The 17680-nt window shown below is 36.0% G+C and overlaps 1 protein-coding gene across 8 annotated transcripts in view; it reads right to left on the reverse strand.

Annotated features, from left to right (window-relative positions):
• The window catches only part of Ptprz1 (protein tyrosine phosphatase receptor type Z1), a 176233-nt gene that overhangs the window by 77556 nt on the left and 80997 nt on the right, over positions 1–17680 (reverse strand). For all 8 annotated transcript variants that reach the window (XM_034519180.2, XM_034519177.2, XM_076913656.1 and 5 more), the window contains exons 3-6: positions 13705–13884; positions 11552–11703; positions 8880–8975; positions 8344–8410 (exon numbers count right to left, since the gene is read on the reverse strand). In XM_034519180.2, the coding sequence (XP_034375071.1) occupies positions 8344–8410; positions 8880–8975; positions 11552–11703; positions 13705–13884 (495 nt within the window). The remainder of the gene's footprint in view (positions 1–8343; positions 8411–8879; positions 8976–11551; positions 11704–13704; positions 13885–17680) is intronic.

The raw sequence follows: 17680 nt of genomic DNA on the forward strand, positions 1-17680 counted from the left end.
TTATAGGAATTGTTATTATCACCGTTTGCAAACAGCACATGGCCGTACATCTGTGGTTCAAGGAAACATCACAAAAAAAGAGGCAGAGAGATTTTTAAGAGCCAGAATACCATAACATTAGTTGGGAAACAATCTCTCCTAGAAATGGCTGTAGGAATAAGACTATATTGATGACAATATCAATGAGCATGCTAACCGTGAAAGGAAGAAAACCTCATGGGTCTCATCCCTAGACAAAGAACCACAGGCAGCATATGAGTGCTGAGAAAGGGAAAATTAACCTCACACAGGGTTTAGCTCCCTCGTTAGTTGTCCAATGAGGAGTGGTCAGCTCTGAAAGCCATATACACACAAACTACAAAAGCACACTCATCAGGTTGTATTTCTATACAGTTTTGGCATACACATACATACATGCACACACATATGCATATATGTAAATGTTGGTGACAGTAATAATTAAAGAAAAAGAGGCTATCAACTTGAGAGTGAAGTGGGACATGGGATGGCCTGGAGGAGCTAAAGGAGAAGGAAAAATAATGTAATTCTACTTCAATTAAAAACTATTTTTAAAAGTGGACTTTCTAAATAAACAGTATTCAAAATGGCTACCACTCCCACAGCAATTGCAAAAGGAACTATGTAGTCACTCTGAAAAATATTTTGAAAGGAAGCAAGAGACTGAGAGGACTCTTGGAAAAGTAATTAAGTGATTATTGTTGGGGAAAATGGAAAAAAAGAAAGCCAAAGTGTGTTTAAGCCAGCATTCCTTGGATTCCGGATTCTTTGCAATTTCAAAATCAATACCAACGGATGCTCATCTGCTGTTTGTTGCACTGTTCTCATATATCAGAACATTTCCATTCTTGTAACACTTTGGTATGTGGGAAGCACAACAAAATACTATTAATGACGGTTAAGGAAAATTCACTTGTAGTAGAGGACAATCTCAAATATGAAAAAGAATAAATAACAAAAATATTACTATACAGAAAGAAGCACGTGTTGTATTCTGAATAAACACTTGTCTTTGAAGAAATGCTTTAAAGAATAAAAAAGATGAAGAACTCAGGGCACAAACAAAATTACACTGATAAGAATTTTTAAGGCAAGGAAATTAAGTAAGCTTATCTGCGGATAAAGAACATTTATTATCTTCATAGACAATGTAGAACCAATTTAATGTGCTTGAAGTGTCTTTTTTTTTCATTTAAGTTTAGTATTACTTTTGCCATTTACCCACTTACATGTTTCAAAATAAAATTGAATTAAACATGTATATTGGGAAACATTTTTAAAAGACTATTCAATTTAATGGATGAATTAATCAAAGTCACTGTGCACAATAAGAGTACGAGGAAAATAACAATTGTTTTTCTACACCAGCTTTAAACAAAAATAGTTTTTCTGCAACATGATTTTTTCCTCTATTCTTTTTCTTTAAAATTTCTTCATATAATATATTTTGATCATATTCTTTCCTTCCCTTATTCCAACTCCTCCCATATCCTTCTTCCCTATCTCCACACTCAACTTCATGACCTTTCTCTCTCTTAAAAAACAGACAAGCAAAAATCCCAACACAAACCAAACTACCAACAACAAAACAACAAACAAACAAATGAAACAAAACTGGAGGCTATTTTGTATTGTCCAACTACTCCTGAGTGTGGGTTCTGCCCTGGGATGTGGTTGATATACTCAAGGTCACTCCAATGAAGATTCCCTTTCCCAGAAGCTATCAATAGCAAAATCAACATGTTTTAAAATAGCAACAAGTATGAAATACAAATAAAATCTATATTGTAATATAGTCTAGAGAGAATGAAAAAATCTTTAAAAAACATAGAAAGGATCATGGCTTGGGTTTAAAAATTCAATAGTGTGATATGGTCTGATTTTCCTAAATTGACTTACAAGTTCAATAAACTCTTAGTCAAAAATCTCAGTGTGTGTGTGTGTGTGTGTGTGTGTGTGTGTGTGTGCGCGCGCGCACGCATCTGTATGTCTGTGCTTGTGTGTGTGCCCTGTGAGTGTCTGTTTTTGTTGTTGAATATGTCTATTTATTTGTTTAACACAGGGTCTTAGCATGTAGCTCTGACTGTCTTGAAAATCACTATGTAAACCAGTGCCAGGACTAACTACTCTCTATGCTGTTTATCTGAACTGGAATGCTGATTGTAAAGTTTAAACAAAATACAGAGTCTATAAATCAAATATTATTGGGTAATAAAAAGCTAGAGGAATGTCATTGTCAGATGAGAAGTCTTGCTGACCATATATGGTTGAGAAGACCATGAGACTACCATATTTAGCAGATACAGAAAAAGAATAAAGGAGAATAAAGGTCTATAAATATATGATTACTTGATTTATAGCTGAAATAGTAATAGGGAGTGTAGAGTTAATAGACTTTTCAATAAGCAGAACTGTATTAATGATCCTTGAGAAAACAAGTGAATTTCAAGTATTCATTCATTCATCATTCATTCATTCATTTATCATTCATTCATCATTTATTCATTCATCATCCATTTATTCATTGGGTGCTAGAGGCTGAACATAGTATTTTAAGCATGCAAGCATGCACTATGTCACTGTGCTACACCATCATCTTTAACTCTGTGCTATAGATTACAAATACTAACCAATTCTAGATGGTTTATAGGTTTTAAAGTGTTGTCACTTTTAGAAGCAAACATAAGACGTTATCTTCACATAGGCAGCTTGAAATTTCTCCTGTCAGTTACTTGTGAAAGGAGTAATGATGCAAACGTAAAGGATGCCATGATCAAGATTTAAAAGGTAATTATTTAGGGGTGAGGATACAGGTCACTTGCTAGACTGCTGGCCTAGAACATATGATGTCCTAGATCTGACCCCAAGAGCCAAATAAAACCAGTCTGTCAGCGTATACTTGTAATTCTTGCTATAATAGGTAGAGTCAAAAGGATCAGATGCCCAATGTAATCCCAAGTGGCACAGTGAGTTTGAAGTCAGTGTGGTCTTCATGAGGCCCGGCCTCAAAAAAGAGTCATTGTTAAGACAGTGAACTCAAAAAATGGAAAATGTTTTGAGAATATACTATGCATACACACATTTATAATTATATGCAGATTAGTCTTATATTGATTTGTGTTATGTATATTCTTGCTCATGAACTTGCATGCAGATTAGAAAATTCCCTATACAATTTTGGGTGCATTCTATTTTGGGTCTTCCAACAGTGCTTGTCCACACCACCACCTTGAGCATCTAGCTCTTTTGGCTCTGTCCTCACTCATATACACAATGATTTAATCACTAGCTAGATCTGTCTTTTGTATTTGCCCATCTTTATCACTCCCCTGTCCAACACATGTCTTCTGCCCTACCTGGGAGATTTAGTTCATTACACAGTAGTTTCCAAAACCAATTTAGTTTATGTGACGTGATGCCATATTAGAATAACCCAAAGAGTTTGAAAATCACACCAGTGTCACAAACTTTCCACCACTGGAGATAAACTTCTAGGAGTGCAGCCTGGCCAGAAACATTTTTAAATTTCTCCCCAGATGAAGCAGACATGTATCAAAACCCAGGTAAAAGGAAGTGCTTTCAAGATTTTCAACTTCCTGATCACACTATTCATGGGTATTGTTGATAATTAAAATTAGAACTTATTGATTATATTTGAGCTAAAAGCTAAATCTTACAAATGGAAACCTATTTGACTGAATTACATTTCTCCAAGGTCAAATAAAATCTTATTTTAGTCCATTAGAAACTTTACATTTTGTTTGGCCTTATGGACTAATGATGTCTGTGAACTATCCAATATCAAGATGAGATTATCAGAGTTCAGAGCCAAATTAAGTCTGGGGTAAGCCCATGTGGCTTCAGCCCTACACAAAGAACTTTAGGTAACTGAGGAAAGCTGTGAGCAAGAGAAGAGGTCTTCTCCAGGAACAGGGACACCAATTGTTTGTCCAGTGCTAAGTAGTCAGGTCTGAAAACATACATATAGGTAGCATTATACATATTTAATAGGATATATATATATATATATATATATATATATATATATATATATATGCATGAAATAACAATTAGTGAAAAAAATAGGCCATGGATTTTGTGGATTATACAGAGGGGTATATGAGAGGGAAGAAATGGAAGAGAGAAGTGTGATTAAATTATAATCTCAAAAATGAAAAAGATGATGACCAGAGTTCAGATCTCAATTCAAGTTCTCAGGAACTGATCAGATTTTTCCTGTTAATCTATGGGTATTCTCCAGTTTCTGATTCTAACTTTTAAGGGCTGATTTTTTTTGTGTGATTAAATAATTTACTAAAGATAAAGTTGTTTTACATGTATCTTATGAAAATGTGATTGTGAACAATATTAATTAAATAAAGAGGAACAAATTGATGTTCTGATACCCAGGAGAAGATGAATTGATGCCAGAAGATCTCAAGGCAGGGCAGAGAGGACAAAGGTTTGAGACCTCTGTGGATATGTGTAACACAGAATTTTCTTGGAACATGGACAAAGGTAAAGAAGATTAAAAAGAAAAGAAGAAAGAGAATGTTTCTTTCTCCTTAATACAGAATTCACTCTTTCTTTTCTTTTGTTGACCACAGTGTGATAGCTACTAAGAGGTACCCTATATTATGAATACCAACTGATTGCCATGGAATGATATCCCTTTTTCTGGCTGTTGTGTTATCACCAACTGTATGTTGTTCACTGTATGATGGACAATGAATGCTGGATAGTGTGTTATGCTCATTCTGTCATAGGCACTGTGTTGGCCATGGTGTTATGGCCATTGTATGATTCTCAATAGCAAGCATATTTTCTTGCTGAGAGGCTAGAACTTCACAGTGTTTGTTACAGCTGGTGTTTGCATGTTTGTTCCAACATTCTGTCCTAGATGTCACATAGGATTTTCAGTTATGATTCTTCTTTTCAGTCATCTACTGGGAAAACTGGAGTATGGTGACATTTTGTGACTTAGAAAGTAATCATGAATTTCATCTGAGTACATGAGAGACTTACACCTGGGCCAACAGCACTCCACTAGTCCTCCATCAGTCCTCTAAATCCCTGTCCCTCATAGATGGTCAACCAACCAGCTTACTAGATCCTTCCATGGGGAGGTTGACAATGAGAAAAAAAAAAAAGATGAGGGACAGTATAGCCAAGCAATAAGGGAAAAATGCTGAGGACTTAAAACCAACTATTTCTTATGACAATGGCACTTAAGGAGCCACTTCAGAATTTCTTGTAAAGGTTTTTCAGCATACAGATCCCTGGGCCTAGTTTGCAATTGAGCAAGCAGCACATAATTTGTTCTGATGAGACCTTTCATTTGAGAATCACTGATAATATTACCTGGAAGTTTTTCTTCTTTGCATTTGGAAAATTTTCACTAATACTTTTCTGTGTGTTCTGCTTGAAGAATATAAATAGTTTTCTTTGTATCACTGCAAAGTCCCTACTGATTCCTCAGTTTAGAGATACAGTATTGTCTAGCACAGAACACCTATGGTGAGAGGAAGATCACAAAGAACAGGCTCTCAACAAGAAATGAGGTTTTTCTTTTAGAGAGAAAAGTAGGACATGAACAACCAGTTCATGATATAGCAAGAAGATTTTATATTCTGAATGATGTAGTATTGAGTTGTTTATAATTCTCCTTACATGGAGAACATGGATTAGGATTTGGAAGTCTGAGTGCACTCCTTTTTTTTCTTGGATATTTTATTTATTTACATTTCAGATGTCATCCTCTTTCCTCATTTTCCATCCCTAGAAACCCCCTATTCCATCCCCCCTTCTCCTTTTTGCTTTATACCATTTTAATTACATGCAAGCATTATGGTCAATTTTAGGTTGAGGAACTAGCAATACAGTAGATGCAAATAGTCAAGGAACAAGCCACACAATAAACACAAATAGATGAAGAACAAGCAAGGCAATAAACAAGATTCTGTGAACACTCTAGCGATCACTGTTTCTAAGGGCTTCAGGATGACCAAAATATCTGAGCCAAATTCCCTGTCATAACCCAAAGTCATTTTCATGTCTGAAGCCTACTTCCTTGTTCTAGCCTAATATTTAGATTCCTGCCTGAAATTACTTCTTTGTTCTAGCCTAAGATTTAGATTTTTGCCTGAAATTACTTCTTTGTTTTAGCTTAATGTCAGATTCCTGCCAGAAATTACTTCTTTGTTCTAGACTAATGTCAAATTCCTGCCTGAATCTCACTTCCTTGTCCTTGGCCCATGTCAGATTCTTACCCAGCAGCCCCAAAAGCTCTCTGCCTCTCCCCTCTTTTTATTTCACAAACAAGTCTGAGCCTATCTTAGGTCGTTCTGCCAAGAGTGCCTTCCTTACCCATTGTAAGGAGCCATCTTGAGTGTCATGCCAAATACCATTGGATTCATGTTAGTTCTAAAACTTACAGTGGTAGTCATTATAATTAAGAAAAAGTTTAAAGACATTTGTAATGTATTTGGCATAATTCTAACACCTCTCTGGATGTTTTAACTTTTCATAGTGAGCTTATGATTTTAAAGAATGCTGCTCTGCTGAGCGTTGATTTGGCAGATACTGCTGATAAAATTATCCATGGCCTGAAGTCAGTATTTCTATTTTGGTCAAGCTTTAAGAATGGCAGATATAGCTTGATCATGCTAGCCCTTTTTATCCTGGGATTACTTTTATTCCTGTCCATTGTGTTATAGCTTGTTTTGTTTTGTTTTTTTTTAAATCAACATCAGTAAGTATGTTGGCAGCCAAAGTACAAGGCTTGAACCTGAAAATGGACCCTCAGACAGAGTTATTAAATTGAAAGGCTGGCAAGCCAAGGACAGGTAAGATTCTGCACAGAGCCTTACCAACCTAAGACAGAAATATATTGCTTAGTACACTTCTAGAATCTCTTTTTCTAAGGGTAAGAACTATTTTTAGTCTTTAAGATTCCCTTAAATAGTAGGTTAGCATCCCAAAATTAGAATTCCATAGTTTTCCATACTCTAGAGGATGGTCTAGACTTTAAAAGAAAATAGAAAAGGTTCTATTACTTTACAAGTTATAGTTAATAGTTTGATTCTCTTGTCCCATGAGCTGATGTAGAACACAGAAATAGTCTAGGTTTAGATTTTATACACCTTGAAGGAAGTGTTGAAATCCAACCTGGTTCCTTTCCTTCTGTTGGCTAGAATCCACTTTCTGACTTATTGAGAAAAAATTAAGTGAGGCTTGTCGTATCCAATGTTGAATTTTGCTTTCTAGGTGGACTGGGAGGGGCAGTCAGCTGGACCTTGCTTATGATTACAGGTGAAGGGTTGGAGCAGGCTTCTCTGCTGCAGGAGTTCACACATTCCTGACCTCTGAAAATGTCAGTCAATTTTGATCCTCAAATGTTAGGTGAAGAAGATGAATCAATCTTAGTTTGGACTTTGCTTTCAAAAAAGGAGTTTATGCGAGTCTTGTTTCTAGCTTTAGGTTTGGTGGCTTTCTAGAGAGTAATAATTTTCACTTTATCAATAACTAGAAGAGGATGATTATTGTTTGTGTGGATTGTTACTAAATGTAAAATAGCAACCATGAGTTTTTAGCCTGTCACCAGTGTTGCTAACAGCATTTGCTGTGACAGATGACCTAGGTACACACCAGACAGAATAATATAAAGCATACTCCATCCTGTTCAATGTTAGAATCCTTCTTCTTACAAATATCTTACCTCTTTGAAATACTCATCTGCCAAGGAAACCACCAAGGCATAGGTGTCTATTTGTGTAAAATAGTCTTTTCACTTCATAATTTAGTATTTGTAAAATTAACTGGTCTCATATAGTCCTTAAGGTGATATACAATGCAGACTTAGAATAGATGAATATTTTTAAAGCATACTATAATCAGATTATTTTTAAGAATGAATTTAGAGAACAGCAGACTCTTCTTTACATTGATAGCCTATAAATTAAGTTTTAATTAACCTATTAATAATTTATTTATTTGAGACAGGACCTCCCTGTGTAACCCTAGCTAGCTGCCCTGGAACTTGACATATGGACTAAGACTGCCCTGAGTTCACAAAGATCTACCTGCCTGTGATTCCCAAAGGTTAAGATTAAAGACATGTTCTACCATGCTCAAGTTTTCATATTTGTTATTTTACAAAATTCTCTTATAAATGGTTCTGTACGTTGTGAGAAATGTACAGAGTGGTCAAGTATGGGAAGTGAGATACGTTCCTCTTTAAAGACATCATCTTCTCTATCTTTCACAAGAGATTTCCTTATACTGCAAATAGTAATAGGCATTCATTTTGTAATCTTAACAGCTTACCAAAACGACTAACACTCTCAGTCCCATCAATAATGGCTTTGTAATCCAAATTTTCTTCAACTCCAACCTGTTAGAGAAGAATGGGATTATAAAAACAGGATGCAACAATTGACTAATTGCTCAACAATAAATTCCAAATGAGTATAAAGTACAGTATGTCCCAAACACTTTTTTCAATAGCAAGGTAAAAACAAAATAAATAAAAATCAGGCATCTTTGCATTTTACAGCATGTAAAGAAAAATGGGAAGTGCCATGTTTTACAGTTACTACTCATAAGTTGGGACACATCATAGACAGATGAGCAAATTTGTGTACTTTGAATTGTCTACTCTAGGTGGAAGAAACCTATTCAATTATAAATATGAGCCCTTTTTAAAACCTACTAGTTGAGGGTAACCATTCTTGGAAATGACCACCAGTGATCATTAGGGTTGTGATCTCTTCAGCTTATAAAAGTATTTATATTAACATATATAACTGACAGCTGGTATGATTTAAGAAGAGATTAATTGTAAACCAATGTACAATCATTACCTCAAATAAAATGGATAAAGCCCTTAACCTTCCTTTTCCTTTAACTGCTTCCTCAAAACTTGAAAATCGGTCCGCATCAAAGCAGTAGACTTGCATCTGTGAACATAATGATGATAGCTTCATTAGAAGCACTTCACAAAAGTCAGTGAAGAGATGTAACAGAGAAGCCAAACAGCTTAGTAAATTCTACTGAAAAATTTTACAGACTATACAGTTCTATAATCTCTGTGTTTTCCAAACAATTTCTTAACTACAGATATACATGAGTAAGTTTGCTATCATTTGTATCCTTGGACATAGAAGGAAATACAGAATCTTCTCTAAAACAGTACCACTACAAGGAGAATAGCAATAGCTATTATGACAATAATTCATTAAGTAATCATTGAATGTAAAAAAAATTGACAAAGCCTCTTTTAACTATTTTGCTTGAATTGTACAAACGTGGAGCTTACTGTTTTTGAGCAAACATTGCTTTCTTTTTGGAGCATTGTTACAATTTTGGGTATTATCATGATGTACTTACTGTTCTTCCACTGAAATTCTAAAAAACTCTGATTGTATCTAAAAATGCCATGTGTTTTAAGCTTCCTGTTGTAGCTTCTACTGTGAAGCTAGCCCTTGTGAATGAGTATTCCATTCTAGATGCTCAGCCATGATGGGCTCTATTCCAGCTTTTAATGTGTTCCTTGCCCATGGACTGAAATCCAGGTAACTTCAGTGTATAAAGGTAGAATCAGGCAAGAGTATAAATCCTCTGAGAACACTCAAGGATTGATAGTGGAAAGGCACCATACTCAGCAGGATGGCAATGACTATAACATGCCACCAATGCCTTCTCAGAGAGGGTATCTTAGCTGATCTCTGAAAGAAAAATAACTTTGAGCAATTGAAATCAGGAGGGATGGAGGTTGGTCTCCTTCTTTGGAGACTCTGAAAGGTGTACATAAAGAAAGTATAAGCATGGGAAACTGAAAGTCATTTTCTGTGATAGCAATGGATCATTGTAAGGGAAGGGGCTGGAAGAGCAGGCAGTGGTCACACCAAGGAGCCATAGGAAATCACCATTGCCCTTTAGAAAAGAGTCATAAAGATAGGTCAAGGATAGGAGTGAGGACTGGTAGAAGAAGGTTAAGATTTAAGAAAGACTAATATATTGTCATTTAATAAGCTATGAAGAAATAATGGTGGTTTGAGTTTGCCCAAAAACACACATAATTTGTAAAAAGAAATGAGAAGAGTTGTTTTGAGATCTGGAAGAGAAAGGAATAAAGAAATGGAGAAAGACAGAAAGAAAAAAGAAAAGAATGGAAAAAGAAAGAGAGAGGAGGTGGAAATGAAGAAGGGAGGAAGGAGAAATAAGTATGCTCTAGGATGTTCCTTTGAGGTCTTATCTGCACATAAATCCTCTGAGAACACTCAAGGATTGATAGTGGAAAGGCGCCATATTCAGCAGGATGGCAATGACTACAACATGCCACCAGGTTATTATTATTATTTTTTTTATTTTGTCTGCATGTTTAGCTGTGAACCATATGTATGTCTAGGAAGGCCAGAAAAGGGCATCAGATCCCTTGTAACTAGAGCTACAGATGATTCTGAGCCTTCATATGGGCGCTGGCAACTGACCCTTAGTCCTCTGCAAGAACAACAAATACTCTTAACCACTAAGTCAACTCTTCATACTTGATTTATTTTTATTTTTAAATTATGTACTTTTTATGTTTTACAAAGTTGGAAAACTACTGCTGATTAGGCCATTTTCATATTATTATTATTTTTTAATGCATTAATATAATAAAACATTTTGTGTTGGGACGAGTGTGTGTGTGTGTGTGTGTGTGTGTGTGTGTGTGTGATGGCATGCAGGAATAGAGGTGAGAAGACAGGCTTGGATATTGAGTCTTGCCTTCCACCTGTTTGAAGCTGGATCTTTTTATTGCTCGGCGTGGGTTTTTGGGGAGTCTTCTATTTCCTCCTCCCATATTGCTGTAGGAACATTGGAATCACTAGCTGAGCATCTCCCTAGCTCCAGCATGAAACTTTCTGTGTTTATTCGAGATGTAATTTTTAAAAGGCCTAATATTTTATCGTAATGTATTTAATCATGGTCTTTGTTTCAATATTTAATATTATAAATAAATATTTACACATAAAATTTCAAGCATATTTGTAATTATTGTTGCTATACTCTGAATAACAAAATACTGAAAATAAAGTTTTTAAGACAAAACAAACTACTTCCCAGAAAGTTCAGCACTTTAGAGAAACATAGGAAAATGTTTGTCTATACACATCATTTATCATATCTGTAGCTCTTTTCTAGTTTTAAACATAAGATTTTCCTTGTTTTAATTGGAGGACTTGACTGAAAGCATTCTGCTATACATTGATGACATCACCCCTTTTATTTTATTAATTTATTCATGTAATTACTCATCTGCATTTATCGATTAGCTAGTGAGTCACAATCTGGGTATCTAGAGGTAGAAAGCTAAAGATGGTTCTTGTGCTTACTGAGTTTATAGTCTTGAAAGCAAAGCATGCATTGATCAAGTCATCAAGACACAACTGTATGATCGAAATTCTCAACTAGACAGCAAGTCAAGTTCTGTTAGAGAAACTCTCAGAGATGGAGATGATAAGACTGAAAGCAGTAGCTGCTACCTTACCTCAAGTGGGAACTTCTGTCCTTCTAAGCTATGTTCCGATCCTTCAGATGACGCATTGCATTTTCCCCAGTGAAAAGTTATTTTGCTTGCCTTGAAGACCTTTTCTGAAAGTCCTCCACTGAGATAGTAGTCATTGGTGAGATTTATTTCGACTAAAGCAAAAATAAAAAACCAAAGTATTACATATAAGCTTCTGAAAAAAAAAATTAGGAATTTAACTGGATCTCCTTCTACTTAAGATAAAACTCACTCAACAGATTTAAGAGTTTTAAAGTCATTTGCATTTCAACTTTGCCCTCGTATTAACATACTTAATGTCTTATGGTCACAAATCAAGGACACTGAAGATATGACCACAGTTCGATTCTCACCACAAGACAGCCAGCCCACTTAAGCTATTTGGTCAACTGACACTGCCAGTCCTCCAAGGCTCTCTGGCCTCAAGTTGCTTGATGATAATAATAGAACATTTTTAAGAGAGCCAGAAGAGATGGCCAGAAGAAAAGTCTTTCTCTGTGACAACTGTCACCTTTCACTGATAGCCTGTTCTTGCTCTCACGTTTTGCTCCATCTAATAATCCCTACGTTCTCTCCAGACATCATCTGGCTCCACAAATTGTCTTAAGCAAGCAGTTGGAAGCCCCATCATATGAGAGGACATTGACATTTCATATTTGAACCTGGAGTGTCCACCGTTAGAACCAGAAACTTCTCCAAGTCCCACAGATTTTATTAAAGATTCTCTTCAGAGCCTAGTGAGAAGATGATGATGTCTCTCAGTCAGGTTTAAGTAGTCCTTGTTCTGCCAATCAGAAACCACAGATGGCAATGGCACTAGTGATTAAATCCCACACATGGGCTACCAGCTAGTGATAAGGCTTCCATTGATTATGATAATAATAATGTCAGGTACAGTGTCAATAATGCAAATAATAGCAGTCAACATGTATCACTTAATGAAGTACCTGGTAGGATATCAATTGCTTATACCTCTTAGCTACTTGATTGTCACATAACCTTAGAAAGCAAAAACCACTGTAACCTCTGTTACAGATAAGGCAACTGAGTAACAGACAAGACAAAGTGGCCTCTTCCAAGGTTTACACTGTCATTTGAATGACCACTGATAAAACCAAACAGACTGTAAGGAACAAGTACCTGGCCATTACACCTTGAAACAACCAAAGCAGAGATCATATGTTAAAAAGCCCTACTTTTAACACTCACAAAATTGTATTAAATTGTCAAGATTTGGAACAATTTACTTTAATCATTTGAATTATAGCATAACATACCAAAATTTTCTGAGGTATTCATTCAAATAATATTAAATGATAGAGAAAAATCCTTGCTCTAAAGAATGTGAAATTGAATTATTATATTTATTAATTATATTATTATAACAAGAAATACAGAAGAAATTTATTCATTATAAAACCACACTACCAGATCTGCTATTATAATGTTGACTATTTTTTCTAATTTTTGTAAAGGTGTACACTTATATTTATAAAATTTCCTGACAAGCTGTTTCATGCCAAAACAAAATAACCAAAAGGGAAACATGTCAGATCTTGAAAACTTATTGTGTCTACATATAGTTTACCAAAATTTCCTAGAACTTTAAGGAATTACATTTTACATGAAAGAGATAATCTCACAAAAGATGCTTATGGAAGTACTTCCTTAAAGTTAGATAGACTATAATTTTAAATTTCCCAAATAAAAGGACTATTATTTATTTTTCTTAAATTGAGTTATAACTGATTATCTTGTCATAGTTAACTATTGACTATAGCATAAAATTGAGAATCCAAGATCAAACTCTGATGCTTAAGATCTGGAACTCCTCACCAAGTGTCTGACTATGCACCAAGTGGGAACATTTCTCTAGCTATAATTTCACAACATTTTTTTTACATCACCAATGACAAGACCACTTTCATTACACAAACAGAAAACACTGCATGTTTCTGTTACTTTTTTTTTTTTACAAGTTTTTGAAATGTTGACTAAATGCTGACTCTGCTCCATTTTGTCTGTTACTATCAGCCTCTGTTCAGTTACTAACATATTATTCAAAGGAAATGCATTTTATCTAAAAATATTCACAGTATGAAAAACCTGTCAAAGGCAAAAGACAAGGATGTTACCTGTTTTCCCAGTGTTGTGAATGAATGTGTTTTCCAAGGATGCTTTTTCCCAGCCCTGAAATTTCAGTTTCTTAAGATTCACATTGACTTGTGTAAGATCTTCATCAATATTAATAGGGGACTGCTTTGGGCTATTACATATTGGATATTTCTTTCCCCAATTTTTTTGATTTAGTGCTCCTAGAGAAAAGGAAGAAGAAGGGAATTAGTTTCTTGAATTACCATGTAAAAACTACAATTTGACATTATCAAATAATATATTACATAAGAATAGATTAGAATGGTGGAAAATGGCATATCTTTAAAATAAGTCACACAATAACTATGCCTCAATTAGAAGCTGGGTTTTTTTCCCTAGTTTCACTATTTTATTTTATTATTTTTTAAAAATTTCTATTGGATATTTTATTTACATTTCAGATGTTATCCCCTTACCCCATTCCCCCCCCACCCAGAAACCCCCTATCTTATCCCACTACTCTTGCTTCTATAAGGATGTGCCCCCACCCATATCCCCACTCCCAATTCCCCACCCTCGAATTCCTCCACACTCAGCATCCAGCCTTCATGGGACCAGACAAGGCCACCCTCCCCTACATATACAGCTGGAGCCAGGGGTCACTCCCTATGTGCTCCCAGGCTGGTAGTTTAGACCCTGGGAGCTCTGGTTGGTTGGTATTGTAAAGGCAGGGTTTTAAATACCTCATCATTTATCACAACACAAGGAGAGTATAATAAAGACTGGGCTTGCACCAAAAGATGTGTTTATTTAGAATTTTCTAAAATCCCAAATATTGTAAACCGTAGGCTTACACCCATACACCTGCCAAATTCAGGGTTCATCAATAGATTATTTTCTTTGTCACCTTTGCCAAATCTTCAGAAAGCCAAGATATATGTAAGTTACGTGGTCATGCTCAGCTGCAGACCTGGTCAGGTACCAGGAGGTGATGCTGAAATCTTTAGCAACTCACGGGAGGTGGCCTTTTTCAGACTCTTTGTCACTGGTGCCAGCAAATGACTTGGCTTGATTTCTATCTGTTCAAGTCTTATTTATGAAAAATAATCATCAAGAATCCTTTTACTGTCTGGTCATACATCCAGGTATTATTACATAACCATATTAAATCAAAATACCCTATCAAGACTTCTGGGAGAGAATTTTTATTTCTTCCACAAAATGAAAAGCCCTCTGAACCAATAAGTCATCTACACTGCCCTTTCTTTACTTCCACCTGGAGACATTCAAGGTTAAGAATGGACATTTTTTTAAAATTTAAAGTTTCATTCAAATGTGCAATATTTATTGTAAGTCCAAGGCTTAAACTCTTCTCAGCTTTTCTACAGTTACAATAAGGAAAGGAAAATGGCAGCATAGTTTCAGTAGATAAAATTTGAACATCTTTTCTTTCTCAAAATGAGTATGGCTGAAGCTAAGTTTATATTAATAGAATTTGGGGGAATCACAAGTAAACATTTCTGGTGCCACCCCAGCCTACACCACACTCTCCTGGTGATGTGAAAGATGGTGCAGGCTAACTTCAATGTAAGCTGGATTGAAAGACCACCTCTTAATCGTGTGTGTCGAAGCTAATTTGCAAAACATCCCTGAAAAGAAAGGATCATTAGTCACACCATGATGCTGCCTCTGAAGTCTTGGAGAAAGCAGATAATACCCCACAGTGAGGCGTCCATCAAAATCAGTAGGTGCTGAAAACATCCTCTAAATGCTGGCCATACTCCTCTCAGAGAGTTGAGCACAGTGTGCTTTGGATATGCACGGTGATGCATATTGGCTTCTAGGAACAGTTTTATTGATTTCAGTAATGATATGTTGATTTCACTTCTAAGACACTTTGGCATGGAGACAAGAAATTGCTGCTTATTTTACAAATGTCAGTGTAAAAGAAGAATAGAGAGCTGCAGCGTGAGTCAACACGTCCTTTTCATGGCTTACATTTTAAAATAACAGTACAATAAACTCACTTTGGAAGAGTCACACAGCCACAATTTACAAAGCATACTATTTTAAGTCTCAGATAACACTGCATGTGACCGAGAAGTTGGATGATTCTGGTCCATTTCATTTCATCTTCACACTGACTTGGATCTCGGATCTTAGCATATACAAGCTAGATTTTTTTTTTTTTTTTTGAGACAGGGTCTCTCTATAAAGCTCTGGTTGTCCTGGAACTGCCTATTTCCAGACTGGTCTCGAACTGTCACATATACACCTGCCTCTGTCTCCTGAGTGCTGGAATTAAAGACATGCATCCCCATCCCCATCTTCCAAAATGGAACTCTTGATTTCTGCTCTGAAACATATTCCTAATACACTTTTGCCATTCTCTGAACTTAACAAATATTTGATAGGTCTCAGTTTTCCACCTAACTAACTAGTCATGTGGGATCTGCCTTCAAAATTTCTGATTGGACTGTCTTTCATCTCTACCATCACACATTAGCTCAGGTCACTGTCACCCTTTCTACACTTAATGCTCCACAAGAGGGCTCCTGAAAGAGGCCTTTGGAGGGTCAGCTATCAGTAGTCTCTGAAGTCAGATTTGCATTTGAATACAATCCCTAGGAAATGCATCTACATAAATCTCCACACTAGCTTAAGAGATCAATAAAACTGTTCCTAGTGTATTTTCACCCATCTACAGTTTGGTCCCTTCTACAACTCTGTTCTCCCTGTAGCAAGTGCAATTATGAAATGACCCTCCAAATTCTCACTGTATTTTATACCTGTTTCATATAAATTATGTGTGTAATAGTGGGCAGTCACTCTTTTGATTAATTCATATTCCATGGCGAAGGCAATAGCAAGTCACTGCTTAACTTTTATCTAGAAAGCTCCTCAGTAACTGTGGATTTTAACCTGGCTACCTTTGAAGAGTTGGGCGGCCAGACTGTAACAGATCACATGCCTATGAATTAGGGGTCAGGGTTAGGAGCTGAGGGTGCATGCTCCTAACCAGAGCAAGCAAACTAACAAAACCAGGCATCACCATCTTGCCATCTCTCATAAGTGAATTCTAACAACAAAAAGAAGGCATGCTTCAAATGAGATACCTTGTTGCTACACTTGTGAGTCTCTGAACAGAGAGCCCAACTAAGTGGGCAGACTCCAGGCATACAGAAACCATGAACAAATCTGTGTTTAAATTACTATGTAAAAATTTTTCTCTGAAGTCAAAGAAAACCAATTAAAATTGAGTAGTAAATCTTTTGATGTTGCTTTTTCTTTTCTTTTTTTTTGAGTCCCTGTCACTGGGTAGCCTCAGAAATCACTTGAGACCAAGCTAACTTGAACTCAAGAGATCTGCTTGTCTCTGCCTTCCAAGTGCTAGAATTAAAGGTATAGCAACAATCACTTCCATTCTGTTCCCAAAGCATCAAAAACTTGGCATTTACTCTCATTTCCTGGACTGCTCACCCAGATATCTGCAAGGCCCAGGTACTTTATTTTCTTGCTTCATTTGGGTCTCTATCAAGCACAACTACCCAGAAACACTATTTCCTAGTAGCTTGGTGAAATAATTTTCTGCTTTTGGTCATACTCAGTGACTTTCCTTTATTTTTCTTCTTTTTTTTTTTTAAAGAGACATATCTCCCCTTTTATTGTTGTTTGTTTGTTCATTGGAGACAAGGTTTCTCTACGTAGCCTCAGCTATTCTGAAAGGCACTCTGTAGACCAGGCAGGCCTTGAACTCAGAGATCCACCTGCTTTTGCCTCCCAAGTGCTGGTGTTCTTCTGAGACTCCTAACAGTGGAAGTGGGGTATTTTTCTTCTTCTAATACACAACGTTTATTTTTTGTTGTTTCCATACCCTCGTATCTATAATAAATAGTACACGGACGGTGTTCAATGATCATTCATTGAACCTTACTAGAAATGATGGTAGTTTTATGTATTTTAGTTCATGGGACTCAAACATAAAACAATACAATTAAAGAAAACAAAAGGTCAATT

This window comes from Arvicanthis niloticus, chromosome 15, assembly GCF_011762505.2.
Source record: "Arvicanthis niloticus isolate mArvNil1 chromosome 15, mArvNil1.pat.X, whole genome shotgun sequence".
Lineage (NCBI taxonomy): Eukaryota > Metazoa > Chordata > Mammalia > Rodentia > Muridae > Arvicanthis > Arvicanthis niloticus.